The sequence below is a fragment of the Haemaphysalis longicornis genome, unplaced genomic scaffold, assembly GCF_048455015.1.
Source record: "Haemaphysalis longicornis isolate Haplotype H1 unplaced genomic scaffold, Haemaphysalis longicornis Haplotype H1 scaffold_11, whole genome shotgun sequence".
NCBI classification, from domain to species: Eukaryota; Metazoa; Arthropoda; class Arachnida; order Ixodida; family Ixodidae; genus Haemaphysalis; species Haemaphysalis longicornis.
Genome location: NW_027526214.1, coordinates 110,700,366 through 110,727,959, shown reverse-complemented (window position 1 = coordinate 110,727,959; position 27,594 = coordinate 110,700,366). Strand labels below are relative to the sequence as shown.

Genomic DNA, 27,594 nt, shown 5'->3' with positions numbered 1-27,594 from the left:
AAAAGTTGGTTAGTTTGTTCGCTACTTGGCAGTAGCGACGAGCATCGAACGCATCGCTGAGCCGTTTTTGCCTTTCGTCGCAGGCCACATATTCTGCAGCCGCATCTCGCGCCCACTTGCACCGGACCAGCTTGCCCGTTGGAAACCCAACTTCAAGCTAAAGTTTATCAATAGTTGGGCGTGATCGTCGCCTTCATCCGTGGCCAGCTGCGTGGGTGACAACGTCACAGCGCAGAAGATAGAAAAGGAAGCCTGGAAGCGCCGGCGTGTCACTTGGCAGTAGCGACGAGCATCGAACGCATCGCTGAGCCGTTTTAGATGCGGAGCATCTTATGGTCTAGGCATGTCCCACGTTGGCGTCCGCAATCACACTGCGCATGCGCAACTCTCCTCCTTCCCTCTCTCCCACAGATGCGCGATACTCCCGCCACTTCTTCTCTCGTACAAGCTACGTGCACTTCGCTTTCGCTTCTCCCGCGTTTTAGCTTCTGCTTTCGCGGCGCATGCTCGGCGCTTGCGCATTTCTCCTCCTCTCGTCTCCTCTCCTTCAACCTTGAATGTAAATCGGGTAGCGCGCTGCGCGCGTTCAGTTCAGCGCTTGCTGCGGTTGACTCCACCTCACCCCGTTCTTCCGATGAAGTGTGATGGAAGCAACAGTCCCGTCAGTTAGTGGGTTGGCATTTCTCCCAAATTCGACTACGAACACGGAAACACAACGGAACCCCGCGATGCCCCGCATCTACTCAGCGTTCCCTTCGGGAAGATGGGGCTAATTTTTTGCCTTTCGTCGCAGGTCAGTTTTTGAACGCATTGCCGTCCTTTTCTGTGGCTCTTTGCTCGTCGCTGCTGCCAAGCGTTTAATTATTCAAATTGATGTCACGGTGTTTTTACTTTGTCTATCGGAAGTTTGATGGCTAAAGATATTGCTAAGTATAAAGAGGAAATGCGCGCGCATCTGGCCAAACATAAGGATGAGATGAAGTTTGAGCGCAAGACATTTCATGAATCGCTTGAACGGGACTTGCGCAGTGAAATTTATGAACTGCGAACCGAGCTGCAGGCTGTGACCCAAAGCTGTTAGTTTGCTCACGCAGACATTGCAGACTTGAAAAAAGAACTTGTAGCTGAAGCGGCAAAGAATACTGAACTGGAAAATGAAAAGCGTCGAGAAGAGTTTGATGCGGCTGACAGTAAATCAAGGGACTTCGAAATGGGCCTCATTAGCTCGGAGCAGTATTCCGGGAACACGAAAATTGAGATCAAGGGTGTCATTGAGAAGGAGGAGGAGTCTGTAATGGATATAATCTTCAAGATGGCACAAATGATTAGCGAGCCTATTCCACAGGCAGATGTTGCGACCTGCCACCACGTGCCTACTAAGGAGAAAAGGACGAACATCATTTTTCGGTTTCGTTCTCGTGCGAAGCGCGATCAGGTTTTGAGGAAGGCGAAAAAAATGCGCCTCACAAACAAAGTCGTCGGGCATGACGAAGAGACGCCCATCTAAGTGAACGAGCACCTCTGCCCTGCTCTAAAGAAGTTGCTGGCAATGGCCGTAAAGAAGAAACACGAGTGTCACTGGAAATCTGTCTGGTCCTTCAAAGGAAAACTCAATGCTAAGCAAGCGGAAGGTACGCCTATAATTCCGGTAAAAGACGAGAGTGACCTGAAACTCATTTGCTCCGTAAACAGTGAATAATCTTCGGCAAGCGTGCTGTGATAGTAGTGCTTGCTGAAAATTAGCTTGTCTTATGACTGAAAGTGAGAACGCACAATATGAATACAAAGAACTAGCCCTACCGAGCAATGTTAAGCTTCCGGATTCATCATGCGAATCTGCTATACATTTGAATGCCCACTCTGCGTGTAATAAGGAAGATGACATAGTGCTTGTTTTAGACCAGTTTTCTTTTTCCTTCGATATTGTTATCCTTTCTGAAACGTGCTTTTCTAATGATTGTAAAATGCTTAATATGCAGGGGTATAACCCTTTTTTTTTTTTGAACCGGCCAGGCAGGCGAGGTGGTGGCGTAGCTGAACTTGCTAAAACGTGTAAACACTTTGAACGTATTTCCGAATTCAAAAAAAGTTACAAACAATTATGAAATGTTGACAGTGTTATGTAACATTGACCTTATTTGTACTATATATAGGCCACCTGATGGAAATCTCGAGCGCTTTTTCGACTTTTCGAAGAACTTTCAGAATATGTTTCGAGAAACAAGGTTCGCCTGATTTGCGGCGGGGATTTCAATTTGAACATGTTACAAGATAACAGTGCTGTCCGCGAATTCATTATTAGAATTCATTCTTTTGCTTTCGTCCATCCCAATAAAACACCTACAAAGATTACAAGCTCTAGCTGAACATTAATGGATATTTTCGTCATAAACTCCGAAATATTTATTCGCAGCACTGGAACCGTGACATGTGACATTAGCGATCACTTCCCAGTTTTTATTATGTACCAGAGTAATGCGCCACAGAAACGGGACCACTTTGATCCTGTTATTTTTGAATCTGTTACTGAGCGGAACCTTCAGTCATTCAAACCTGAATAATGAATGGGAATTGGTCTTCTGTATTGATCGAAACTGATGTTGAAATGGTTTACAACAAATTACTAGAAATTTTTGCAACCACTTAGGCTAAATACTTTCCCTTTAAAATTTACAAACCGTCAGAAAAAATCAGTATGCCATGGATTACCCGTGATCATATTCGCATGATAAAAGAAAAAAAATAGGATGTATCAATCTTTTCTGCGAACTCGTTCAGAATTAACGCTGAAGGAATTTAGGAAAACGCGCAATCGACTCAATGCGGAACTGAGACGGGAAAAAATTACACCATCTTCCCGTGGGGAACCCTGATGAGGATGCAAAGCATCGTGGCGGTTTCGTGTGGTTCCATTGTGTTGCCGTTATGTTGAGTGATCTGGTTTTTACTAGCGCCAGAGGGAATTCCGCGTCCGGGTCCACACCGGTGGCAAAGGCACGCAAGTGCTGTTGTGTTACGGTGAGTATGCGGTGGTTCTCGAGGCGCCGAAACTCGTCCATCATGTTCTTGTCGATGTTGTCTCTGTGGTAGAATCGGTAGTCTCTGTCAGCTTTGGTGAGGTAAAGGTTGTTGACATTGGTGCACCGGCTGAGAGAAATGTACACGCCCTCCTCTTCGCAGCTTTGTCTTCTCGTTCTTCTTCTTCTTCGGCGGTTCCCCTACGGGAAGATGACGACGGTGGTTGAACGCGAACCTATCTCGTGATGGATTCTTTGGTTGGCCAATCCCTAGGGGCATCTTGCCACAATCAGCATCAGAGGCGCTGCGGACGGGACTGGTTGAGCTGCAAGGCGCGTGGCGCTTCCCGCCACAGCTTTCCCACGGGAAATCCAGCATCCCCCTCTAAAGTTTTCAGTTCGTCGTTTCCGTTGATATTCAGCTTCGCGTGCCTTCGTTGTATCAGTAGCTTTTTGACGTAGTTTGAATGAGTCAAGGACATAAGGCGTGTTCGTAGCACTTGCTCCAGTCCCGGATTTGTAGCGTAGTGGGAAGAGCACCGCGTACCTCCCGTTGCGGCCCGAGAGTCGTGGGGTCGAAACCGGGCGCCGTTAACTATTTCTTTTTTTATAGTGTAGTATCACGGAACTGTGGGTGTAAGGAGGAGAGTTGCGCATGCGCAGTGAGCGTGTGGACGGCGCCGCCATCAACGACGGAGGACCAGGCGAGCCTAACAATTGCTCCGCATTTAAAAATAGGGTACTATGAGCATTTGTTTGATGACGTCAACCAAAGACGCCCTGACGCGACATGGAAACTGATAAACAGAGTTTTTGGCCGAGATGAAGGCAGCCCGTCCCCAAAAATGTTAAGTGTGGGCTGTCGTAAGCTCAATGGCACTGCGATCGCTGATTAGTTTAATCAATACCTAGTAAACATTGTTCCTTAAGATAATAGCCCTGTTTCATTTGCTGACCGTCATAGTTCTAACGATAGCATATTTCTGATGCCAACAGATGAGAGTGAAGTTTACAACACCTTTATGAGCCTTTCGAACAGCAAAGCACTGGATACAGACGACTTACAAATAAAACCAATTAAATATGTTTTGCAATGAATTACCCATCCCCTGGCTTACATTTTTAATCTATCGCTCTACACAGGAAAATTCCCAACTAAAATGAAACGAGCAAGGGTCTCCGTTATTTATAAAGGTGGTGACAGAAATTCTGCATGTAATTGTAGACCCATGTCAGTGCTTCCTATGTTTTCTAAGGGACTGGAAAAAGTTATATATGACTGTGTAACAAAATATTTTGACATGAAAAACTTTATATCCAACTCAGAGTTTGGCTTCCGAAAGGGCTGGTCTAGCGAAACCGCCTTATTAGCGATTAAGGAAAACATTTTACAAAGTATCAACTACAATATGTTCACAATTGGTCTTTTTATTGATTTCAGTAAAGCTTTTGACTGCCTGAATCACAAACTTTTGCTAAACAAGCTCTGCTCGTATGGAATTCGTGGCATACCATTATCATTACTCGAATAATATTTTAGCAACCGAAGCCAATCTGTTTGTATAAACAACCGCAAATCAACTTTCTTGCCCATAACTACCCAGGGAAGTGTTTTGGGTTCGTTGCTATTCATCACGTATATAAACGTCATGGTCCATGTTGGTGAAGGGGCAAAAAATGTGATATATGCATACGACAGTACTTTGCTCTTTACTGGACCCGATATATATGACCTAATCCATAGATGCCATTTAGCACTAAAGCAATTACAACTTGGTCAAAGTTAAATAGAATAAAAATTAACCCAGTAAAAACCAAAGCTATATTTTTCTGTGCTAAGAATAAAAAAGTTAGCTCGCATCAAACCATATACATCGACGACCAACCTGTAGAAATTGTTACAGCACACCAATTCTTGGTGTCTGTTTTACTTGCAATCTGAGCTAGGAAAACCATGTCGACTATCTCTGTAGAAAACTCTCGGCTGTTTATGGTGCTCTTTCTATATCCCATTTGTTACTTCCACTACAGGTTAAACTTCATATTTATTATGCGTTATTTTGTGCCCAACTAAACTATGATGCTTGCTATACACCACAATAACAAAGACGAACATAACAAAACTTTTCCGCCTCCACAAGAAAATGATTCGACTGATTACAAGTATTGAACGTCTCCATACAACACAGGGTGCCTTTAAAATACATAACATAATCAAAATAGAAGATATTTATGAATTTCGTCTTATACAGCCGTATTGTTTTTCTTCAGCTAGCATCAGACATTTCTTAACCTCCCTTGCCGATCTACAATATCACAGAGCAAATATACAAAAATCCCTTGCCGATCTACAATATAACAGTGCAAATATACAAACACGTAGGCATGAGGTCTGGAATATACCTTATTTTCGTACCAATGGTACATTACAAATGTTCGCCCATAATCTTCCATCTGTTTTGAATAAGCATCATAATATAGCTAAATTCACATACAAAGAAATCCGTAAATATTTCTCAGAGCTATTATGATGATGACGTTGTTAACAGCGACAGTGTTTTGAATAATATTGTGCCCACATATATTGATCCATGATAGGGGTGTTTCGGCTATATATTGTCATTGTTGCAAATGGTATTGAAGTTATAAAATATTGTATGTTGTTGTCTGCTGTCTGTTTTATAATGAAACATTGTCAACCTTTTTATCAAGGTTTAATGTATATGTGTTGGTTGTACGCTTGTTCTTTCACTAAGTTCAATGTAAGCTTGTATTTTTGTTTTTGTTCGATCATGCTTGTCGCTGCACCTTATACTAGTTTCGTGGGCCTTGTCAAGCTGATTATGCAGCTTTTAACCAGGCAACCACCCAGTCTTATCCGGAAATAAAATTGAATTGAATTGAATTGAGTTTTATTTGCTGCTAATCTTTAGAATTTGTGTAATTTCGGTTTGAGGGATTTGATGTGAAATTACTTTGTGCTTGTATATACTGGTGCCCTTGTTTACGCAAAACTATGTATTCCTGTGTATTTATTTGCCAGTTGTGTAATTAGAAATTGTCGGTTTGATTTCTCGTGTGCTCAGTGCTCGTTGCCAATGTGGTCGTTGCCAAACTCAGGGGCAAGGACCTTTGTCAAGGTGCTGCATGGCTGCTTTTGTTTTTGCCCTAGCATTCGTGTTGTTATTTTTTAAGACTGCTCAATACACGAATTGAAAATTGAATTGAAATCCTGCCCATGCTGTCCACGGCGCAAGACTCCTCCGCAGCACACCAGCGCTCCACTTCAGCCATTGCTCCGTCCAGCGGGTCCCTTCGACCAGCTGGGCATTGATCTGTACGGCCCACTTTCCAGAACAACTGCCGGTAACCGCTGGATAATCGTCGTCGTTGATCATCTAACGGGTTACGCCGAAACAGCTGCACTACCAGCGCCGACAGCTCGAGAAGCGGCGTCCTTCCTCCTCCTGCGGTTCATTCTTCGCCACGGCGCTCGTCGCGAGCTTCTCAGTGATCGAGTTCGCCTGTTTTTCCCCGAAGTCGTGGAGAACCTTCTAGCTCATTGCAACATTGTCCACCGCAAAATCACATCATACCGCCACATATCAATGGTCTGTCCGAGTGGTTTAACCGCGCACTCGGGGATGTGATCGCAATGTATATTTCCTCCGACCATTCCAATTGGGACCTCTTTCTTCCTTTTGTGACGTATGTTTACAGTACCGCTAGGCAGACAACCACAGGATTTTCACCGTTCTTTTTGCTGTACTGTCGTGAGCCACCATGCATGCTGGGTACTACACTTCCATACCGACCTGGTGCCTCCGAAGTTATGCCAGTTTTAGACGTCGCTCGACGCACCGAGGAATGTCGCCAGCTGGCTCGTCGATTTACATCGGAAGACCAGCAGCGCCAGGAGGGACGTCACGATGTTTCTGTCACAGCTCCAACTTTACCAAACGGATGACTCGTCTTGCTCTACGCACCGCTCCCGGCTCCCGGACTATCGCCGAAATTTGTGTCGCCATACCACGACCCCTACCGAGTTGTGGAGCGAACATGGCCTGTGAATAATGTTGTTGAGCCCGTAACGCTCACTTCGGGCCGCCGCCGCCGGGGGCATGAGACAGTTCATGTCGCGCGGCTCAAGCCGTACTATGACCCGTAAGCCTCGTGGACCCCTTATGTCACCCGATGGCTGTCCTTTCCGCTGAAGGTATTGTAGCAAGTAGGCATGTAGCGCACATTGAAGTAATTGTGACGAGCATCAGCCATAACGGGCAAATTCCCATATGTGGGTATGAGCCGAATGCCGACAAGGAAGAGGACGCTCTCGTTCAGAGTCAGCCTCGCCTAATGCTGGTCCTTTCGGCTCGCCCTTCCGGCGTTTACGCCTCGTTCGCGAATAAGCAAAGTCCAGCGTTCTACCGGAACGTCGACTACCTCCTTTACAATACGCACGCACATATATATATATATATATATATATATATATATATACATATATATAGGTATGTATGTATGTATATAGCGAAAAAGAAAAGGAAATGAAGGGCTCGCTGAAAATAACACAGAAACAAAGAGTAGGCAGTCAAGAAAACCTCGGAAATCAAAGGGGAGGATGTGGTAGGTTATTGAAACAGATAAAGAACTTGGAAAGAAAGAAAGAAAGGGGAGGAAAAATGCCCGCCAGGTGGGCTCCGAACCCAGGACCTACAGAATACCGGTCTAGTGCGATAACCACTATGCTTTTTTTCTATGGGGGGCGATTTTCCCCCCAACTTTCTGGAGTATTTATCTGGAGGTATTTTTGTTTCCTGTGCTTGGGGGTGGTGGCCAGCGCCACTCGGACTACTCGTGGTGAAGGGGACCTTCTTTTTAACCCCCGGGCCGTGACTCGAGTGTCTACGATATGTCGACCAGCGTCGACCACGCTGGTCGACCACTCTCGACATGTCGTAGACACTCTAGTCACGGCCCGGGGGTTAAAAAGAAGGTCCACTTCACCCCGTGTAGTCCGAGTGGCGCTGGCTACCACCCCCAAGCACAGGAAACAAAAATACCTAAACATAAATACCCCAGAAAGTGGAGGGGAACATCGCCCCGCCGGTAGCGTAGTGGTTATCGCACCAGACCGGTATTCTGGAGGTCATGGGTTCGGATCCCCCTGGCGGGCATTTTTTCTCCACTTTCTTTCTTTCCAAATTCTTTATCTGTTTCAATAACCTACCACATCCTCCCCTTTGATTTCCGAAGTTTTCTTGACGGCCAACTCTTATTTTATATATATATATATATATATATATATATATATATATATATATATATATATATATATATATATATTAATATATATATATATATATATATATATATATATATATATATAAAGCAGGGTTGCACTGCCTCCGCGCTCCCAGGTGGCGGTGCCATCGTGGCGGCTCGGACGCCATTAGTGCGGTCGTCCCCGACTCGTCCGTACGTGCCCGTATCGGTTCTGGCCGCCGTAGCCATCAGTGTGCGGTGACATGGTGAATTGTGTTGTTTTTGGCTGCAACAGCCATACGAAAAAAAAGCCTGGCGACGAAAATGTCGCGGAGATCAAGTTTTTTTGCATCCCGAAGGCTATAAGCAGCCAGTGCAAGAAGACTGAAAAAATCACATCGCGAAGGAGAGCGGAGTGGCTGCGGCGCATCAACCGCAAAGACTTAAATCCTTCGGTGAACCATTACCGTGTCTGCAGTAGGCATTTTATTTCAGGTAAGTGTTCACAATCTGTACGAAGTAGCTCTAAATGTTAACATCCCGATATCAAAGTGGTTTTTAACCACGGGTGGAAGCAGTACGAGGCGACAGGCCCCGTACCTAGCGACCATGTTGACAACTTGAGTGGAGCTTGTGAGGCTCGTACTGCCTCGCAAACTCCGCCTCACAAATTTAACAAGCACTCTACATGTTGTACAGGTCGCCCAGCATACGCTATGACCGAGGAAGACCCGGACTGGGCGCCGTCGCTGCATATTGGGCACGGGCCAGCGGCGAACGCCGATCGCTCTCTGTCCAGGTATGTCAGTGTTTCTGCTCAGCGTTGCGGCATACGCTAGGACAGTGTAAGCGATGAACTTAGTTTTATTACCCTGGTTTGAAGCTCTTTGTTGGATTCTTTTTACCCGTGAAATTTGCGATAACGCAGCTCACTGTGTCCGCGGGACGGAAAATAAATGCGGGCGGGCACAGTGGGCTTTCTCGTCACCCTTTCGCGCAAGTAATCCGATCCGAGTACCCTCGCCAGCTTCCTCCCTGCGTCATTTTTTTTTGCTACGCCTTATGGCTGGTTCATATTTCCCCTCTTGAATAAATGTTTCTTGTCTCCCCAGAGCCCGCAACCAATCTGACACCTTGATTTTGACGTCATCGGAGAAGTTCCTCGTTCTTTTTTCAGGCTTCCTGTTAGAATTTCGCTAATGGTTAGCTATGTTCTGCATGCTTGAAAATCAATGTTTTAACTATGCAGCCAAAATGTGTGTTTACAGGTACAACAGGCAGCTGCAGAGGTAAAAAAAAGCAAGGTCCCCTTCAACCTGTAAGTGCACAGGCACACATGCCTGCAGATGATGTTACGGGCTCACCACAACCATGCCAGGAAGAGTGTACTACCCCTGCTGATGGAGAGACGCCAGTGCTGCACCAAGAGGGAGCTGCTGTTGCTGAAGGCCAGGGAGCACAAAGGGAGCAAGAGTGCAGTGTTGTCGGTATGTTTTCCGTGGCACCACATATTAGGTGTACTATGAGTTAGCTTAATATAAATCATTGCTGTCAGTTCTGTATTCCAGTGAAGATTACGCAGTGAATTCAAAATTTTGCACTTTTTTTTCCAGAGAAAGCCAACTTTGGGCAAACAACTGACCTGACAATGCTCGACATCAAACTTCTTGAGGAAGAGAACTGCCGCCTCCTGGCTGAAGTTGTGGAAACGAAAAAGAAGCTGAGCACGCACATGCTGACCGAGGAGTGCTTAAAAGAGAGACCAGACATGGTCCAATTTTATACAGGACTGCCCAGCTTTACCATCTTGTTTGCACTGTACACTCTTTTAGAAGTCAGCGTGTCCCACACCAGCCGCAATGCCCTCACAAAGTTTCAGGAGATGATCGTCTTCCTGATTCGCCTCCGGCTCAACGTGCCCCTCCAAGACTTAGCCTACAGGTACTTGATCTGTAACCTTGTTTGTTATGGTGGGCTAAAACTGTTACTTGCAGGTTCCATGTCTCCGAGGCCACGATATCAAGAGCGGTGAACAAGTGGCTGGACGTTGCCTTTGTGCGGCTGCGATATGCTGTCAAGTGGCCAGAGCGACACACCCTTCAGTCGACCATGCCAATGGCCTTCCGCAGAGCATTTGGGACCCAGGTGGCTGTGATCCTGGACTGTTTTGAAGTTTTTATAGAGCGCCCTTCGTCAATGCTACCACGTTCGCAGACTTGGTCCAAGTACAAAAATCACAACACCGTTAAGTTCCTGATTGGCATTGCACCCCAGGGGGTTACGACGTTTATTTCTTGTGGGTGGTGTGGCCGCACAAGTGATAAAGTCATAACTTTAAACTGCGGTGTGCTAGACAACCTGCTGCCAGGAGATATTGTGTTGGCGCAGGGTGTTTACAGTGTCTGCAGAAGTTGGCATTCACTGTGCCAAATTGGTGATGCCTGCATTTACGAAAGGCAAACCGCAGCTTTCTGCTTACGAGGTAGAAAAGACCCGGAAAGTGGCAAATGTGCGCATACATGTGGAGAGGGTAATCGGCCTGCTGCGGAACAAGTACCGCATTCTGAAACACACGCTGCCTGTGGAGGTGCTCAGTTGTGATCCTGATGGTCCCACTGTGCTTGACAGAATTGTATTTGTTTGTGCAGCACTGGCCAATCTCAGCGACTCCCTGGTACCATTTGGCTGATGAGCAGCACAGTACTTTCTGTAGTGCCATGTTTGCATTCATGCATACCTGAAGTTTTTTTTTTCTTTTTTTCACAATTCAGCCAAGTTCAGTAGAAATCACTTTATTTACAATTTTTCGGCATCCAGTGCAGTACTTTTTGTCCTAGGTGCTTTAAGGCTGACACACACGAAGTGAAACACATATGTGCCGTTGCCACACCTGATTCACGCTTTATTTACAACGAAGTGAAACATATTTACACGTGTCGTTGCCACACCTGATTCACACTTTATTTACAAGTTTCTGGCATTCACTGCAGTACCACTTTTTTGCTCTAGGTGCCCTTTTAAGGCCAACGCACGCAAAATGAAACCATTTATATTTACACGTGCCGTTGTCACAGCTGATCATTTTTCCAGACTCCAGCTGTTGGCAAAAACAGAATAAGCTGTCTGTTTTTTCTGCGTCTGATCCTGATGTGCCAGTGCAACCAGCCTCGGCTTCGCAACTGCGGTTAATGGTCCAATAATTAAAGCAGAGCTCTGGAAGAACAACACGTTCAAAGTAGAGCTGGCATCGCTGTGCCATTGCGCTGCTGAACTCTGAGTCATAATATACACGCAACATGACAAACTCTCTCACTGTCCACAGGACAAAGTCGCAGTACTTCCTTTGTGCAACTTGCAACATTTGCAAACTTGCAACACTTGCAAACATTTGCAACTGTACTTGGTAGTAGTACGAGTGGTCTGTGCGCAGCCTCAGTTTTCCACCTGTCAAGGAAACACAGGCAGACTTGGACAAGGCTAGCTCTTTGACTGTTCCATTGCGTCCATTATAGGGGCACATAACTTCTAGCACTCCCTCACCGCAGCAACTACAGGTTACGAGACCGTCAGGTGTGGCCGCTAGGAACGGCTTCTCTACTGAAATGTGTAGCCCAGCAGTTGCACATTGAAAATTTAAATGAATGCTGGCCGATGCAGCAGCATATGCCTGCCTGACCGTTTCTTCATGCTCCTTGCCCCATGCAGACTGCGGGGCCCAGAACTGTGTGTGTTCCGGGCTGCAAATCTTGTTCAACAGGGACATGGACGGGCTTGGTATTGACGTCCTGCACACCGCTTTTGCATTTGAGGCGGTGATTCGGCCTGCTCTGAATGTGAACCATTTTGTTGACTTTGCCTGGTCTTTTGTTTCCGCTTCAACCAGCCTTGCCACCTGCGTGTGTAAAGAAAATCATGCGCATATAAATAAAAGTTGCTTTCAGTGTGCACAAGTTTGTGTATGTCACTCATAGGTTTACAGCACTTAAATCACAGTAGACATACCTCTGGCTCCATCACAAGTGCTTTCATGACCTCCATGCAGTGGTCCATCATGGCATCCTGGGTTTCAGGTACGTCGTCTTTGTGGAGATTAGTCAGCACTGCCTTTGGGAACTTGAGGGCCACTGGGGCAAACTCCGCAGCATATGGCTCCTCTAAAGAAAGGAGAGCAGGTCGGCTGTCGCTCTTGTGGCACATGGATAGGAACATCGACCACTCTTTTGGCGTTGTTTTTTCTATCGCTGCTTTCTGCTGACGCCTGCTTCGGTGGGTCTCCATTCCAGCATCCATCTGAATTTTTTTGGCCCGTGCTGAAGCGAAGCTTACTTGTGAACACCGTTTGCCTTCTAGGTGCTGCACATACGGTGGGAGCCAGCTATTCTCTTCATCAGCGCAGACTTTGCCATCACGGCGCCTCACAACAACTTCCACATAAAAAAGAACTGCAGCAATGTGGGAGCATGCCTCCCCAAGGCCTGCCATGCAGGTGCAGTGGGCAGCCAGCACTGCTCCATCTTCAGTAACCAGAAGCCATGGCTCCAGTGCACTCTCGTAAAACGCCTGCGAATGCCGAACCTGAAAAAAAAGGTCCTTGAAAGCAGTGCTATCAAACCATTATATTTTCCTAAAACCGCGCACAGCCAATCGGTTGCGCAGCGAATGAGCGCGGGTTACTTTAGCCGCACACCTCCCCTGTTGTAAACACGGCACAACCAGTCGCTTTTCATTCGGCGCTTGCAGCACGCATTTGATGTTACGTTGCGAGTTCACTGCTGCGGTAACGGATGCGTCCCTGTCACGCTCGCGTTACTTTAGTAGCATTTGCAAACGCTTCTCCATCAATCACGTGAAGCAACTTTTCCAAGCTACGCAGTCGGCTACAGATCACGTTAGTCGCCGCAGTGAAACATTTGCTGCCACTGTTGCGGGTGGGTTAGAACTCGGCACCACGTACTGTAGATCCAGTCACCGCTTTCGTCTGACAGCGTTTGCGAAAGGACTTAAGCGATCAACGATTTCCGTACGAAGGTTGCACGAAGAGAGTGCCGATAACTTACCTTGCCGAGAACGACGCGACGGCCGTCAGCAAGCACCTTGACGCACGGCTCCTGGACCCAACCACTAGTCAAATAATTGTGGCCTTCCATGCTCTTGTATTCTTTAAGTGCTTCCCGTGTCGCGAAACTGGTGGCATGTACGAGGTAATCCTTTATGTCCGTGAACTCGACGCGGGGCAACAACGTCACATCCAACGCCGCGTCTCCAGCACCGTAGTCGTATGGCTCGACGCCACCACATTGTGCAACTTTCTCCAAGTAGCGACGCTTCTCTGCGCCACGAAGGTCGCGAGCGTAGGCGCTTAGCCGCATAATCTTCGTACACGCACAAAACAGTCATATATCGGGTTCGGTACCACACAACCACCTGTCGCCAAGCGCGGGGTGAAAAGATCGCTACGCGCCACCGACCGCAAACATGGCGCGCTGCTCCGGCGCCGGTAGCGCCTCCAACTGGATGACGTCAGGTGCAACCCTCCTATATATATATATATATATGTATATATATATATATATATATATATATATATATATATATATATATATATATATATATATATATATATATATATATATATATATATATATATATATATAGATATGTATATACATACAGACAGAAATAAGGGTTGGTAGTTAACAAGGCCTCGGAAAGCAAAGAGAAGAATGCGGTATGTCATTGTTCATTGAAACGCAAACGGAATTTGTTTGGAAAGATAGCAAGAAAGTGGAGAAAAAATGCCCGCCGGGTGGCAACCGAATCCACGACCTCGAGAATACGAGTCTGGTGCCATGACCACTACGCTACCAGCGGGGCTGTTTCTCCTCCGCTTTGTTGGGTTTTTGTGTCAAAGTATTTTGTTTTCCTGTACTTGGGGGTGGTAGCCAGCGCCACTCCGACTACTAGGGGAGAAGGGGACTTTCGTATTAACCCCCGGGCCGTGACTCCAGTGTCTACGACATGTCGAGAATGGTCGACCAGCGTCGAACCCTCTTAAGCTTCCTATGGCACCAAGACTGCCAGAACAGAGGCCCTCGCTATGCATGTAGCGAATCAGAATGGGAAGCGACGGGCTCGTTTCATTAAGACAGAAGACAGAAATAAGGGTTGGCTGTCAAGAATGCCAACGAAAGCAAAGGGGAGAATGCAGTAGGTCATTGAAACACATAAGAAATTTGGAAAGACAGAAAGGAAGTGGAGAAAAAAGGCCTGCCGGATGGGATCCCAACTTACGACCTCCACAATACGCGTCTGGTGCGGTGACCTGTTTCATCTGTTTCAACGATAATAAATGACCTACCGCATTCTCCCCTTTCCATTCCTTGGCATTTTTGACGGCCAACCATTATTTCTGTCCTAATTAAACGAGCCCCTCAGTTCCCCGTCTGATTCGCTGCCGCAAATACAGCCTACACTCCGAAATTAATAATAAATGAGCAACATTCCTAAAAACACATCTAGGGTACGAAAATGTAACACAATGTCCCAATCCTACTCCAACATCTATTGTGGGCGTGCCCAATCTTTCTTTAACAGGACCGGCAAGTTTTAGAAATAATATTTAGACAAGAGAGAGAGAGAACGCCTTTAATGAAAGCTGAAGAGGTCAGCCCCACTAACGGTAGGGCTTGCTACTCCAGATGGGGTGAATACAGTGAGGTGACAGCGAAAAATAGACAGAAAAAGAAAAGGAAAGTAACAAAGGGGAGTAAGAGGGGAAATGCACACATATACAAATTGTACAAGCTCAGAGAGTTCACAGAACCTCTTCTAGCCGTGTGTCTGGAAGAAAAGTAAGCAGTGTTTTTGTACCGAGCACTGCCTCCTCGCGATTTTGCCAGGGTCCAAGGAAGTGTGAAAGTTCTAGAGGACATCCGCGTCGTAGTCGCACAAGCGCTTTCGACGCTGTTGCCCGCTGACTGGCATACCGCGAGCAGTGGCTTAAAATGTGCCTGATGTTGTCGGTAGTAGAGCACACTGTACACAATGGCGACTCTACCCAGCCCAGCTTAAACAAGAAGCTTCGGGTGTATGACAAAGCACACAATTAAAAATACGCTTGATTAGGCGACTTCCTATTGCAAAGTCAGCATGCTACCACGTGGCTCAGGGTCTTGCCTTCCCCTCCTCACTGTCCCTCTTCAACAACTATAAAGGGTCTTTTCACGTGCACTGGATCCCTGGTCACGCAGGCGTTGCACTGAATGAACGCGCTCATCAGCTTGCCCCGCCAAGCTCCCCTCCGGGCCCCTGTGGACGCTCGCGACACAAATCCTTGTCCTCCCCTCCGCTCCCCACGTTAGCAGACATTCTAAGCATACGCCGCACGTTCCCTCCTCTCCATTCGGGGCTTACCCGTCGCGAGCAAGTAGTAATTCGGCAGGCGCAAACTTATACACTGCACACACCCACTCGGCTCCATCTGTTCCAACGCACGCCAGACACCCCTGTCTCACTCCGTCCCCACTGCCTTGTTCCTCCTACCCAGGACCACATTCTGTGGAAGTGCCCCTACAACCCTACCCAACCACACAATTACACCGGAGAGTGGCTGGCTGTTGCGGCGAGTCTCCAACAGCAACGGGAACTGGCGGCCCACATTATCAGGGCCCTCAGTGGCTGCCTGGACCGAGGCGGCTGATTCGCCCCACCATCCCATGAATAATAAAGTTTCTATCTATCTATTGCACAAGATTAGCACTTTGGTGGTAAAGAGCGCTTTGGCGCTAGTATCCTCCTTAAAGCCGACCCCCCTTAGAGGCGTCATCAACAAGAAACCTTTGCTCGATACCGTCTCCGATTAATAATACCAGAGTCCTTCAATGCTTTAAAGTGGCTAAGGCGTTGTGCTGCTGAACACGATGACGCGGGTTCGATTCCCGGCCGTGGCGCCCGCTTTTATAATGGAACGAAAAGCAAAAACGCGCATGTGTAAGGGAATTCGGCGCACGTTAAAGATCCTCAGGTGGTCCAAATTAATCCGGAGCCCTCCATTACTGCGCGCCTCATCGCCTGCGTTGCGTCGGCTCGATAAACCCTACAATCAATCAATCTAATATACACCCCTGTATGCTTACTGTGTGCAGCCATTTACGATTGCGATAACATCATCATAGTCTAGTAGTACCATGGTGGGAGTTTAAAGGGGCACTGACACAAAATTTTGAAGGCGAGATAACTTCTGAGATAGATTGGTGGGAACACATATACATCACCTGCAAAATATCAGCGGCGAATACAGTCTAGAACATATTTAAAATCAATTTTAAAGTGTGCGAAACGCAACCGAGCAGCCAGCAGAGGACCACGCGCAATCGACATCCCGAGGATATTCTGTAAATAAACAACACCCAAACACGTCACGAGTTTGTGTTTGCCGCTTCCGCACTGCCGGCGTTTTTCGTCGGCTCGTCCGGCTCGCCGCTCCAATCGGAGGGGCGGAGGGCGAAGCTTCTGCTCTCGAGAACGAACGACCCGATCGTTGGCGGCGGAGGCGCCGTGATTTCGTCAGCTAATCGGACAGCTGGCCGCGACCAAAGTTCTACAGCGATTCCAGGCACTCTGTTTCTATTACTCTTTATTACCATTGGATGCGAAAACGCGCTGGAGGCACGAAAAGCCCACTGAGCGAGCCGCACGGTCGCTGTGCAGGCGGCGGCCACGTCCGCGATGTGGCCCAGGCCGGCGCAGGTAGCTCGAGTGATAGCTTGTTACCGCTGCACGAAATTGTCCCCAAGTCCCGACCATGGTGGCTTCCATGAGAAAGGAGTTAATGATGCGATGGCGGGTTGCATTAAAAATTGTCATCTGCACCGCTTACGAGATCGGCACTCGAATGTCCGCCGCAGTGCTAAGCCGAACACATCTGTAGGCGGACCTATAGGCAGACCGGCTGGCTGCTCCCAGCGCGCGTTTTGCCACCCACCATCTCGAGCGTCGCGCGTCGTTCTCTAGCCGCGGTAGCATTTGCACTCGCAGCGCCTGCGTCACATCCACGGTCGCTTTTTAATTAGGCGCCTCACGAGATCAGTACGTGGGGGCATTCGCAGAAACTGCCGTCGATGCGTATTCGACAGTGCTACGGCGGCTCTGCTCTGTGATATCCCTCCGACGGTCACGTGGTCAGCTTTGTTCACACAAAATCCAGAAAATCCATCGTTTCGCGGCACTCGCTGAAACCGAAACTGCGACTGGCCGCATTGAAAATGCCTCTAAATAAACAACCGTCGCACGCTGAAGCAAACGAGGTTTCTGCAGGTTATAAGTAGGTCACTTATCACAACAAAAAAAACAAGATGGAAAATTTTTGTGTCAGTGCCCCTTTAAGTTCTTATGTTTTGAATTGCGGTGCTCATGTTTGTCACACAGTTTTGTTCGGCGAGTTTATTCTTGCCAATTTGTCTAAAAACGTCATTGAACCAGGTAGCGTGCCGTTTTTGAAATTATTTGGGCAAAGTGCTTATTTTATAAAAAAACATCGAAATGAAGCCGTTTAACGAAATAAAAATGTAAATTGTATTCTCTGCGAACGTTTATTTAGGTTTGGGGTATTCAAGAAATAACGTATTGTTTAGCGCACTCAGTTGCCGTTTTTTCGTTCCATCTGGAGGGCTGTGGGGAGCACTCTGCAAACAAACAAAAATATATTTTTATTTCTGACAGCAAATAAGTGTCCAATACGAAACACAGTGCTCTGTATAAAGCGCTAAATTGGAATTGTGAAGTGCTGTTTACACCTTTTTATTTTAAACGAGGGGGAACGACATTTTTGAAATGAGATTTGTTAAAAATTGTAACTTGTGGCGCAAAAAAAAGCAAAATAGCTGAAACACAGCTCCTAGAATATAACATGGGCATTGTGTATGAGAATGTACAGAATAATTTGCGTCGTTGCTTAGTTTCTGTTCGAATATCCGTATTGCTAACGTTTCCTCAATAACACCGGTTTCTGAATAAACTATTTGAGCATACTATCTTTTCTACAGTGTTGTTTTCTGTGCTCTACATTCCGCGTGCACCTTTCGCATAACCGGAAACGCAAAGTGCTGTTTTGTAGTACTTTAAAATTAAACAAGGACATAGAAAATAAAAAAATTACTGGAATAGGTTGAAGTCACAGTGATACCGTAACGTAGACAGTAAGATAACACGGTGTATTTATTTTCTGATGCTCATGGCGCCGCGCTTACACGCCATTTTATACATATAATGCCAAATCGTAACCGCATATTTTATCGCTCATCAATCTCACAGTTGACGGCGAATATTTTCTCTGCTTTCCCTTGCACTGGTGCTACGTTTTGCAATAGTGAAACATACACTTTGGGTATGTCGAAAACGCTGCTCTACTGAAAGTTCTCATACAAAAATGGCTCAATCAAGCGTGAGGGCACAGCACGGGATAAACTGTGGCAGATAAGTTGCGACGAAAGCCCGCTTAGCTGAATGCATCTTCCGACCAGGTCGAGCAAATTACAGACACCGAGCTATTCACACGAATTCTCGGCAGTACCAAGCTCTGTACGCTTCTTCGAGGCAGTCGATTTTTGTAAAAATATGCACCTCCGTAACATACTGATACCAAATGTACTTGCAGTTGTCCAAAAGGCCTAATATTCATCTTATGAACTTACTATTCCATAACATAAGGTCGTTCACAGCGGTGACACTTTCCTTTGGTTTCGAGCTGGATTCATCAGCAGTAAATGAACTGAAGATGTCGCACAGTATTCTCTCTGCAGATGACCGCATATCCTCTCCGTATTTTGTCAATTCCTTTTCCATACACTGAAAAAGTTAGACGAAGCAAAATAAATGATGCTTATATAGAGTAACCCACAAATGGTAACATTTTATATGAAGAATATAGATAAGAAATTGCAACAAACACTGTCGCGTTAGCAATGAACAATGAATACAATTGCAAGTATATCAAAGGTGCAAACTGGATGGCCGAGAATAGAACTAGGTTAATTTGGAGACATAGCAGGAGCAGTGTAAATATCGTGTGGCGCATGACAGTTGCTTATTATGCACAAAAAGGGGACTGAGAAATATGGAAGCAATGTAAAACTTTGATTTTCAGCGATCACACGCTTACGGATTGAAGAGACAGCTTGAGTGTTCAATAAAGTGATCCATGTTCCACTCGTGGCCGTACGAAATGTTGCAGCACATTATTCTCTACTCTATTTTCGGACTCGGGTTTAATGCAGACTATTTGCTCCTCCTAAACGCCGCAGTCGTCGCATTTGCTTGCTATAGCCGCTGCGCCAGCGGCCTGTCGCTTGGGTTCTTGTTTTCCACGATGGATTGTTCTTAGGTTTCATTACCATGCGAGTGATTCCTCTTCCGTGCGTTCTTCACACTGTACTCGGTTCAGACCGCATTTTAACACTTGTATGCCACGTGGCGAAAGCAGTTCTATTTTACTGATTTATTCTAACAGCAGAACTGTCTATGGATACAGTCCGGCGGCCTTGAGGGCAGACCGATCAATGTCCAGCAATGTTCAGCATATGGGAAGATATTACAAATATAAAAAAAGATTCCAACGCTTGTTCAGAAAAGGAAGAGCCGTCAGAAGCCATCCCGATGGTGTCAGAAGCCATCCCGATTAGAACATTACTGATGATATTGATGATATGCGCGAACAAATGAGCAGTCGTCCTCTTCAACATCCTCTTCCGAAATAAAATGACTGAACGTTGCACAGCGCATAATGGTCTATGGTGAGAAAAAGGTACAGTTCATAAACAGAACTTATTCATGCCCATCGCAGGAAAGCACTGACATTGCCGCAGCTGCTTCTACTGACGAAAACGGTCCTTCTTCCGGCGTTGAACCACAGATCTTATTTGATGAATCGCCTTTGAAGTGATCCAGTTGCGAGGATTCTGTGATGGAATTCTATCATTACCAGTGAAATCAGTTAGCCTAATGCCACTAGTTCGGTCTATTGCAGAATTTGGTCTTCTTACCCAGTGAAATTTCTCGCCGACATGCTTGCAAATAAACGGTTTATTCTTCGTTGTATTTTCTTTTACTTCACCCTCTCGCTCGCACTTAAACTATCTACCACACACCACTTCAGCCTCATGGTGACAGTCCGAAGATTCTGCTGGCGGTCGTGTCTTGAACTAGTCACGTTGCAATGCAATACAGTCCAGTTTTTCTTCGCTACGGTTACTTTGAAACAAGTCAACGTGGCATTCGCAGCTTCTAATGTATGATCAGCAACGGTCGAGTCGTCAACATGCGTTTCTTTTCGCGAATGTGTATGTAACATGACGACATTTGCTTCTTCATAAGAGTACAGGTAAACCTGGATATGACGAAGTTTACCAAAATTCGCAATTCTTGGTACATGAAGGTTTTCTTAACAAACAGGTTTCGAAAGAATGCTCGCGTGAATGAAGCAAAAACGATACTAAAACGCTAGCCTCAGTGATGTTAAACTTACTCCTTAATGGTTTATTGCACACTGAAAAACTGCCTGATTTGCGGCTGTATGCTTTCCCATAAACTTAGTCACTACATGGCACTCCAAAACCGCCACGGTGGCTCCCTGGCTGAGGCGTTGCGCTTCCGAGCACGAGGTAGCGGGTTGGATTGCCGGCCGTGGTGGCCGCTTTTCTGTTAGAGGCGCAAAGCAAGAACGCCCGTGTGTACGAGATTTCCGCGCACGATCCCCAGGTGGTCAAAATTAATGCGGAGCCCTCCACTACGGCGCGCCTCATTGCCTGCGCTGCGTCGGCGCGTTAATTCCTACAATCAACATGGCACTCCAACGAAGCAAGCTCCCTTACCCCCGCATTCACAAACGTAAATTAGGTATCACTTTCGCTTTTTGACACTTTTCAGTGCCTTACAAGAAGCAAACATATGCTGAAAAGGCGCTTTTTCGGGAACTGGATGCCCTATGCCGAGTAAATATTGGGGAGGGGTGCTAGCTGGGATACTTTACCGGGCGGTGGCTTTCTTCTTAGTCTACGGCGGAGACGGCCTTCGAAATTGCGAGGTTGTGTTGAAATGACCAACACACCAGATGGAAGTGGAGGCGCGCGATTACACGCCGACAGGCAGGCCTAGCACCAAACCGGCACCGAACTCACACTGGAACCGCACGGTAGCTGGCGGTGTGGGCGAAGTTTGCTATATTAGTGCATTTTTACAGCCGATTTCTCAAAAATAGTGCTAAAAAAAATGGCTCGTCCCCGTAGCAAATTTGTTACATCAAGGTTAACCGTCGGAACGCTGTCGTTACACAGAGGCAGAAGACGCAAGGGTTTCAATAGCATGGGAATGGGAAAAAAAGTCGGTAAATCGACGAATTCAGTCATATAGGTTCGTTACATCCCGGTTTAACTACGCATTATAAATCGGATGGCCCGTGGTGTCTCAGCCACATAATGCACGGCAACTGCCTTCTGTTGGCGATGTCTGGCAAAATCGTTGCTCGTTTACACTTTTCTTCATGTTTTTTGGTTAGCAGAACATTGTTTTTGTTTTGGCTTTCCCTATTTTACGAATAATCCTCTTCATTGTTTCGCTACTCTCTGAGATCTGATATAATTTGTGTTTTAATACACGTTTCGAAAGCGTGCCGGTAAGATAAGGCATCCGTTATTCTAATTTCTAGTTTAACTTCTCCCGGCAGTAACACGTCTTGCGTCAAACAACAGAGATTCCAGGTTCTGAATGTCCACAGTGTTTTGGGGTATTAGGTAAATTTGGTTCAAGATCAGTTTGTTCCGTCAACGTTTTAAACAGATCCGTCAGCTGACGTATATGTGGCTGATCTACGAGGAGACAGCCTTTAGCTTGGCGATCACATCTGTCAGCTGCTGGCGAACTAACCGCCGCCTTTCGTACAGGGCTTTTATTGAAAATTCCAGCATCAGAGACGGGAACAGGTATGGGGATAGGGCTAACTAGGAAAGGTCATGTGTAGGCAAAGGCGCAGCAGTATCGGATCCGGCTCGTTTCTTCTATGGATGTACCGAAGCTTTCTCAACTGATTCGCTTAAACTTGGGTTCGTTATTGCCTTGGAAAGGTGTCAACGCGTTCGGAGATAAGACAAAGTCGCACGGAGTGGCTCACCTCTGGAGTTACCTTCGTACAGGGTTCGCCAACAAAATGATGAGACAGAGACGAGCCGCTGGAACCCGTTATGATGACTTCTTTAACGCAAGAAACTTAGGATGATGATGATTATGAATATGACAATAATAATGACGGCCACTTTGACCAAGAATTTGATATCAGGCAAGATATCCCGCCTTTTGAAATTTTTTTTCTGAGCAATGCGTTTGGGATCACGGGTGAGTCGCGTTGAAAAACATATCTGCAAGCTTGGTTTTTCTAAGCTGTCTTTCCCACGTTGTGTTTTCCAGTGAAGCGCCCGCATCTAAGGAGGGGTAATGGTTGCAGCCAGCTTTATACTTCTGTCCACCTCATCCGCCCATTTTCCGGGCCCTGTATGCTCCTCGCCACGCAGGTTGTCTCTCTCCCCCCTGACATTGCGCAATTTCCGGCACACTGCGTCGGTCACATTTGCGGGGCAGTAGAGCCGGCGTGCGACTGGCGTAGCAAAACTACACATAAAACATCAGTTTCTGTACCCATAAATGGTGTGTGTGTTTTCCGTTGGGTCAGAGGCGAAGAGCTCCCGCCACGTTTTGCGTAATGACAAATTCATAATCAGTAGTAAAGCTAGCACCAAACATATTGTCCCAAACATCCCAAACCAAACATATTGGACAATATCAAGTAGCGTTAGTGCCCCCTGTGCCCTGACTCCGCTGCACATGTGTTTTGCTAAGATGAAATGACTCTTAATTATTAGAATATATTATTTAATTATTCGTTTATTTATTTTTGTGCCTCACACGCTTTGGCGAGCATTGCATGCACAAAGTACAATAAAAGATACGCACGTAGCACAACAAGAACAATAAAATAAGGTTACGGAAGAAAACTTTTTAGCAACACCTGATTATTATATTGTTATGAAGGAATACTGGAGCATCCTTTCAAACAGCTAGTTATTAAGTGGGATACGGAAGAAATACAGAGCATGAAGAGCGCATATGAGAACAATATATATACCTCTGTCCTCCAATGTTACTGCAGTGAAAATAAAAACAATTACCAATTAAAGCACTAAAATTTACAACCTTGGCCCAAAGCTAAATATCCCTGAATTAGGTTTTTTAACCGATGAGTGGTGCCCGCTCTTTAAACTCATCACGGTTCGTGAAACTGAGATGGTGTCGTGGAGATTATCCCACAGGAGAAAGGCTCGCGGAAATGCCGATGAGTTCGTGGAATGTATTTTGCCAAATATTTCTCTAAACCTGCATTCATCATGAAGCCATTTTAACTTTGGGGCTCCAAGTGGTAATTATTACGGCCAGGTGGAGATGATATATTAGTGACGAAGGCAAATTATACAGAATCGCGTATATGTTCTATTAATAGAATTGCTCTATCAAGCTTAGGTTGGGTTACAGTGGTCAAAAATTATTAATTCGGGTAACTGAAACCCAAATCTCTTTTTCGAATTGATTGGATTAACCGCATCAAAATCATTGATGTGATCACCTAGCAGTAAATCACGAGCAAAATGTGACGGACAAAAAATAACGCCAAGCTACGAATGTTTGAATGTTTATTTCCCAACCTTCGGAGTAGAAAGTTAGGATTTTAGTACTTTTGAAGGTATATTAAGTGACCAGGGCAAGTTAGGTGTTAAAAGTATTAAAAAAGGCGTTTGTACAAAGGCGTTTGTACAAAGTGCCCTTGTCAAATCACTGGTATTGGTAAGATAGGTGTTGCCGAGTCTTTTCGGCTGCGAGAGAAACAAAAAGAGAGAAGGCTGGAGGCAGGAGGCACTAAGACGGGGTTTGTCAAGGCAACAGACAGAAGTTGCGGGGAAAGCAGTGCCAGTTCTACCTGCTGCGCCACCTCCCTCTTATGGCACTCTCCCATTCTCTGTTCTTCAGTCAGAGTCTGTCCACGCGCCTATGGCGCAAATGCTTGCCGACATGGGCCATTTATTGCTTACGCAATAAGACTTTAAATAGATTACTTAAAAAACACTGCGCCATATAGACATTGATAAATACGAAGGACGGCGGAACAGGACGTGCACACATACGAAAGCGCCACTATCAATTGGACTTTATTTTCTGACCCTATCAGAAAACATTGAAGACGTAGCGTAAAAATAAAACACTCAAGCCCACTTTACAAAATCATATCTGTGTTCTGTTCTTGATAGTTGTAATCGTCACCTCTTTTTCTCGCGGTCTCACTCAGAGCTTGCCACACGCGCCCGCCTCCCAATCTCTCGCTCAATCACTGTCACACAGGGACCGTCATTCCGCAAACGTTTAACTTCCCTGTTCTTTAGAAGCACCGATCTCACGCATGCGAAATCACTCCTCGACGAAATAATGAAGACTTCTATAACCTCTCTTGTCGTTCTACCGTAGGAGCGTGGCAATACTGCTGTCTCTTCGAACTGTTTTTCGCATGTCCGTTTCTTTCAATGATCGGCCGAATGTCCGGGCGCTTCCAGCTCCGCACATGAATTATTGCGCTCTCTCAGCCGCTCGTTGAGGAACATTCCGGTTTGTTCTATACAGGACCTCTCACTGTCCAACGAAATTTTGTAGACGCTTGTGAATAGCACGTGAGGAAGGGGTGTCTGTGTTTTACCTCACAGCGTGGGGTTTAAGCGTTATGCTTGTTCCCTCGCCAGCACAGCACCTACAGCTTATGTGGAGCGGAGATGATGACTTCCGCATCATATCTGTCGGCGACAATTAGATCCCGTGCGAGATGTTGTGGATGTATGATATGACTTCCAGTGGCCTTCTCATTTCCTTCTTGTCTTCTTGTCGGAAACAGTAACCTTCGTTACTGTTTCTTCTTAGTTCTCCCCGCAGGAATCAGATGAGGAAGTCGTCCACGTATCGGAAGCAGCGCGTGGCGTCTATCCAGTTCAAAACGGGCTGCAACATGCGGTTTCTTCTTGCCTAGTATACATCGCCGAGTATTAATGCAATGCACAATCCCACCGATATACCATCCTTCTGCGCGAAGTCACTTTCTTCGAAGCACACCCGCAAAGCATTCAGGGAAAGTCGAAGCAGACGTAGAAAGTCATGGGCGGCCATCCCCCATTGGTTTTGGAAGCGGACATTTCCGCAGCTGTCAATACCTTCCTCCACGACTTCGATAACGCCTTTCTGGGGTACATTGCAAGAGAGACCTCCTTAACGTCAATGGTAACACTGTACAAAGGCGGCGCCTGCGGCGGAACGGTCACTAACTCCTGAGAATTGCTTAAGGCATATGGATCATCCATATTCAGTGTGCTTAGGTTTAGCTGCAGGAACGCAGCAGGTTTTCGCTGCCATGTCCCCTCGTACTCGACAATATTCCCAAGGGGCTTGGCCTGTTTTTCGGTCTTCACAGCGAAGAACCCATTGAGGTAAATACTTTCTCTTTATATCAGCGCTCTTGCTACCTTTTTGTCTCCCGCACTTTTGCAGAATGAAGCTTCATGGGACTTCTCCTTTCAGAGCTTTGTCGTCCTTGCGCTCTTCCTTCGCGAACTTTTGAGCATCGCTTACGCGGCTTTATCTGTGTATTGCTCTTTGTCAAGGACTACGAACTACCCCGTTTTGTCTCCCAAGAGTAGTCTGCAATCATTCTGTCTTAGCCACTTTACTCCTGGGTTTGTTTCTGCCACGCTTCCATTGTCCGGCAGCTTGCTAGTCGCTGCTTCTACCTTCCCCACAGCTTAAAGGGACCCAGAAATTCCTTTTGTGAAAGTTAGAGAAGGCCTTTATTGTCGCGTAGTACCAATATAGCAATGCAATGCCGTTGGAATTATTGATCTACATTCAGTATTAGCTGCGCCAGAAGCAATTAGGTGCACCTCTCCCCCCTTGCCAATCGATTCCTCCTCCCTCTCTGCTTCTTTCAAAGCAGCTGGAAACACTGGGAATTGCCATGTGACATCGCGACGCTCGACTTCCGTTCTCCGCTAGCTACATTCCTGCGCCTAGGCCGGCGTCAATCGCTGCACACCCGCCTTTGCCTCGGGACAGCAGAGGAAGGAGGAAGAGCAGCCGGAAGCCAATGACAGTGACGTTGCCGGTGACCGACGATCGGCCAAATCAGGGGGGTGCCGCGGTCGGCGCCCCGTCAGCCGCGGTCGGCGTTGCGTCAGCCGCGGTCGGCTCGCTGCGGCGGCGCGCTCATCGGCTGAGAAAGGCGATCTTCAAAAATTGTTTACAAATTATCCGTACAAGGTATGGGGCTCACACTTGGCTCAAAAATCCCCCGTTATGTGTTCTACCACCTGAACTCATTTGATTGCCACCTTCACAAAGCTTTTCTGGGTCCCTTTAGGTGATGTAGGATTCCCTTTTATTTTCAGGAACCTCCCTGGCTATGGTATGCAGCATGGCTATCAAGTCTGCTGATCCCGCCTCTTGGGGAATGACGAACTTTGGTCGATTACATAGCGGCTACGCGGCCTGCAGGCAGTGCCACGCCAGCCACATTGACTAGGCTTGTGTCCCTGCTCACTCCTCTCTTCTTTTTTACGGGAAGGGACGCGAAGCATACTTTTCAAAGACTCTCAGCTTTTGACTCCGCCAAGCCGGTGAAGAAACGTTGCATAGCCGGTGACGCATTATCTGCCAGCACGGTAGCACTCATGTATGTTCTATATGTTGTCCATGAAGAGGCGTATCTGGCGCCATGTCTGGGATCGTTACAGCTTGCACTCCCTTCTTGCACTCAATTCCGCTGGCGTAATACGACCTAAAAGGGTACCGAGCACCGGACCAGCCAGTTCACGAAAGAGGGCGTACGCGAACACTCGTCAGCGAAATCTGGCCACAGCAATTAGACCGACGAAAGCGCGTATTCTTGGTACGGGAGGAGAAGGAATATCCCGTAAGCCCGAAGTTCGCGAAATATAGTATGTGAGAGCTTGCTTCCGGGCTAGTATGTACAGTGCTCACGGATTGAAATGCGACACTGCGAGCGCGTGACCTGCGGCACATGCAGCGCCGCCCGTGGACCCCCGTGGAAGCTAGGTGTTGCATTGTGGTATACTACGAGGATGAGAGCGTTTTGACCGTAGGCTTGCTGCTCCGGTTGCCAATAAACGGAGCTGTGGTTGCCCGCAGCGAAGCGGTGCGCGGCGGCGAGCCTGAAGCGGAGGAG

The 27,594-nt window shown here is 46.7% G+C and overlaps 1 protein-coding gene and 1 pseudogene across 2 annotated transcripts; one reads left to right on the top strand and one right to left on the bottom strand.

Annotated features, from left to right (window-relative positions):
- Positions 1-8,454: 8,454 nt before the first annotated feature.
- LOC144160885 (uncharacterized) lies at positions 8,455-11,178 on the top strand (annotated as a pseudogene). The gene is made up of 5 exons (XR_013320422.1): positions 8,455-8,777; positions 8,982-9,081; positions 9,551-9,769; positions 9,896-10,223; positions 10,277-11,178. The product of XR_013320422.1 is annotated as an uncharacterized LOC144160885 (transcript).
- A 39-nt stretch (positions 11,179-11,217) lies between these two features.
- Positions 11,218-13,429, bottom strand: LOC144160884 (uncharacterized). Its single transcript, XM_077691992.1, has 3 exons — positions 13,340-13,429; positions 12,285-12,857; positions 11,218-12,174 (listed from the first exon to the last, which is right to left on the bottom strand). Exons 1-3 carry the CDS (start codon positions 13,427-13,429, stop codon positions 11,236-11,238), a joined length of 1,602 nt encoding a protein of 533 aa, XP_077548118.1. The 3' UTR covers positions 11,218-11,235.
- Positions 13,430-27,594: the final 14,165 nt, after the last annotated feature.

Coding starts and splice junctions, on each gene's coding strand:
- LOC144160884 (XM_077691992.1), bottom strand. CDS start 13,429: ATGGAAGGCCACAATTATTTGACTAGTGGTTGGGTCCAGGAGCCGTGC. Junction 12,858..13,339: donor GTCGCGTCGTTCTCGGCAAG/GTAAGTTATCGG, acceptor CTTTTTTTTCAG/GTTCGGCATTCGCAGGCGTT. Junction 12,175..12,284: donor CACTTGTGATGGAGCCAGAG/GTATGTCTACTG, acceptor TTACACACGCAG/GTGGCAAGGCTGGTTGAAGC.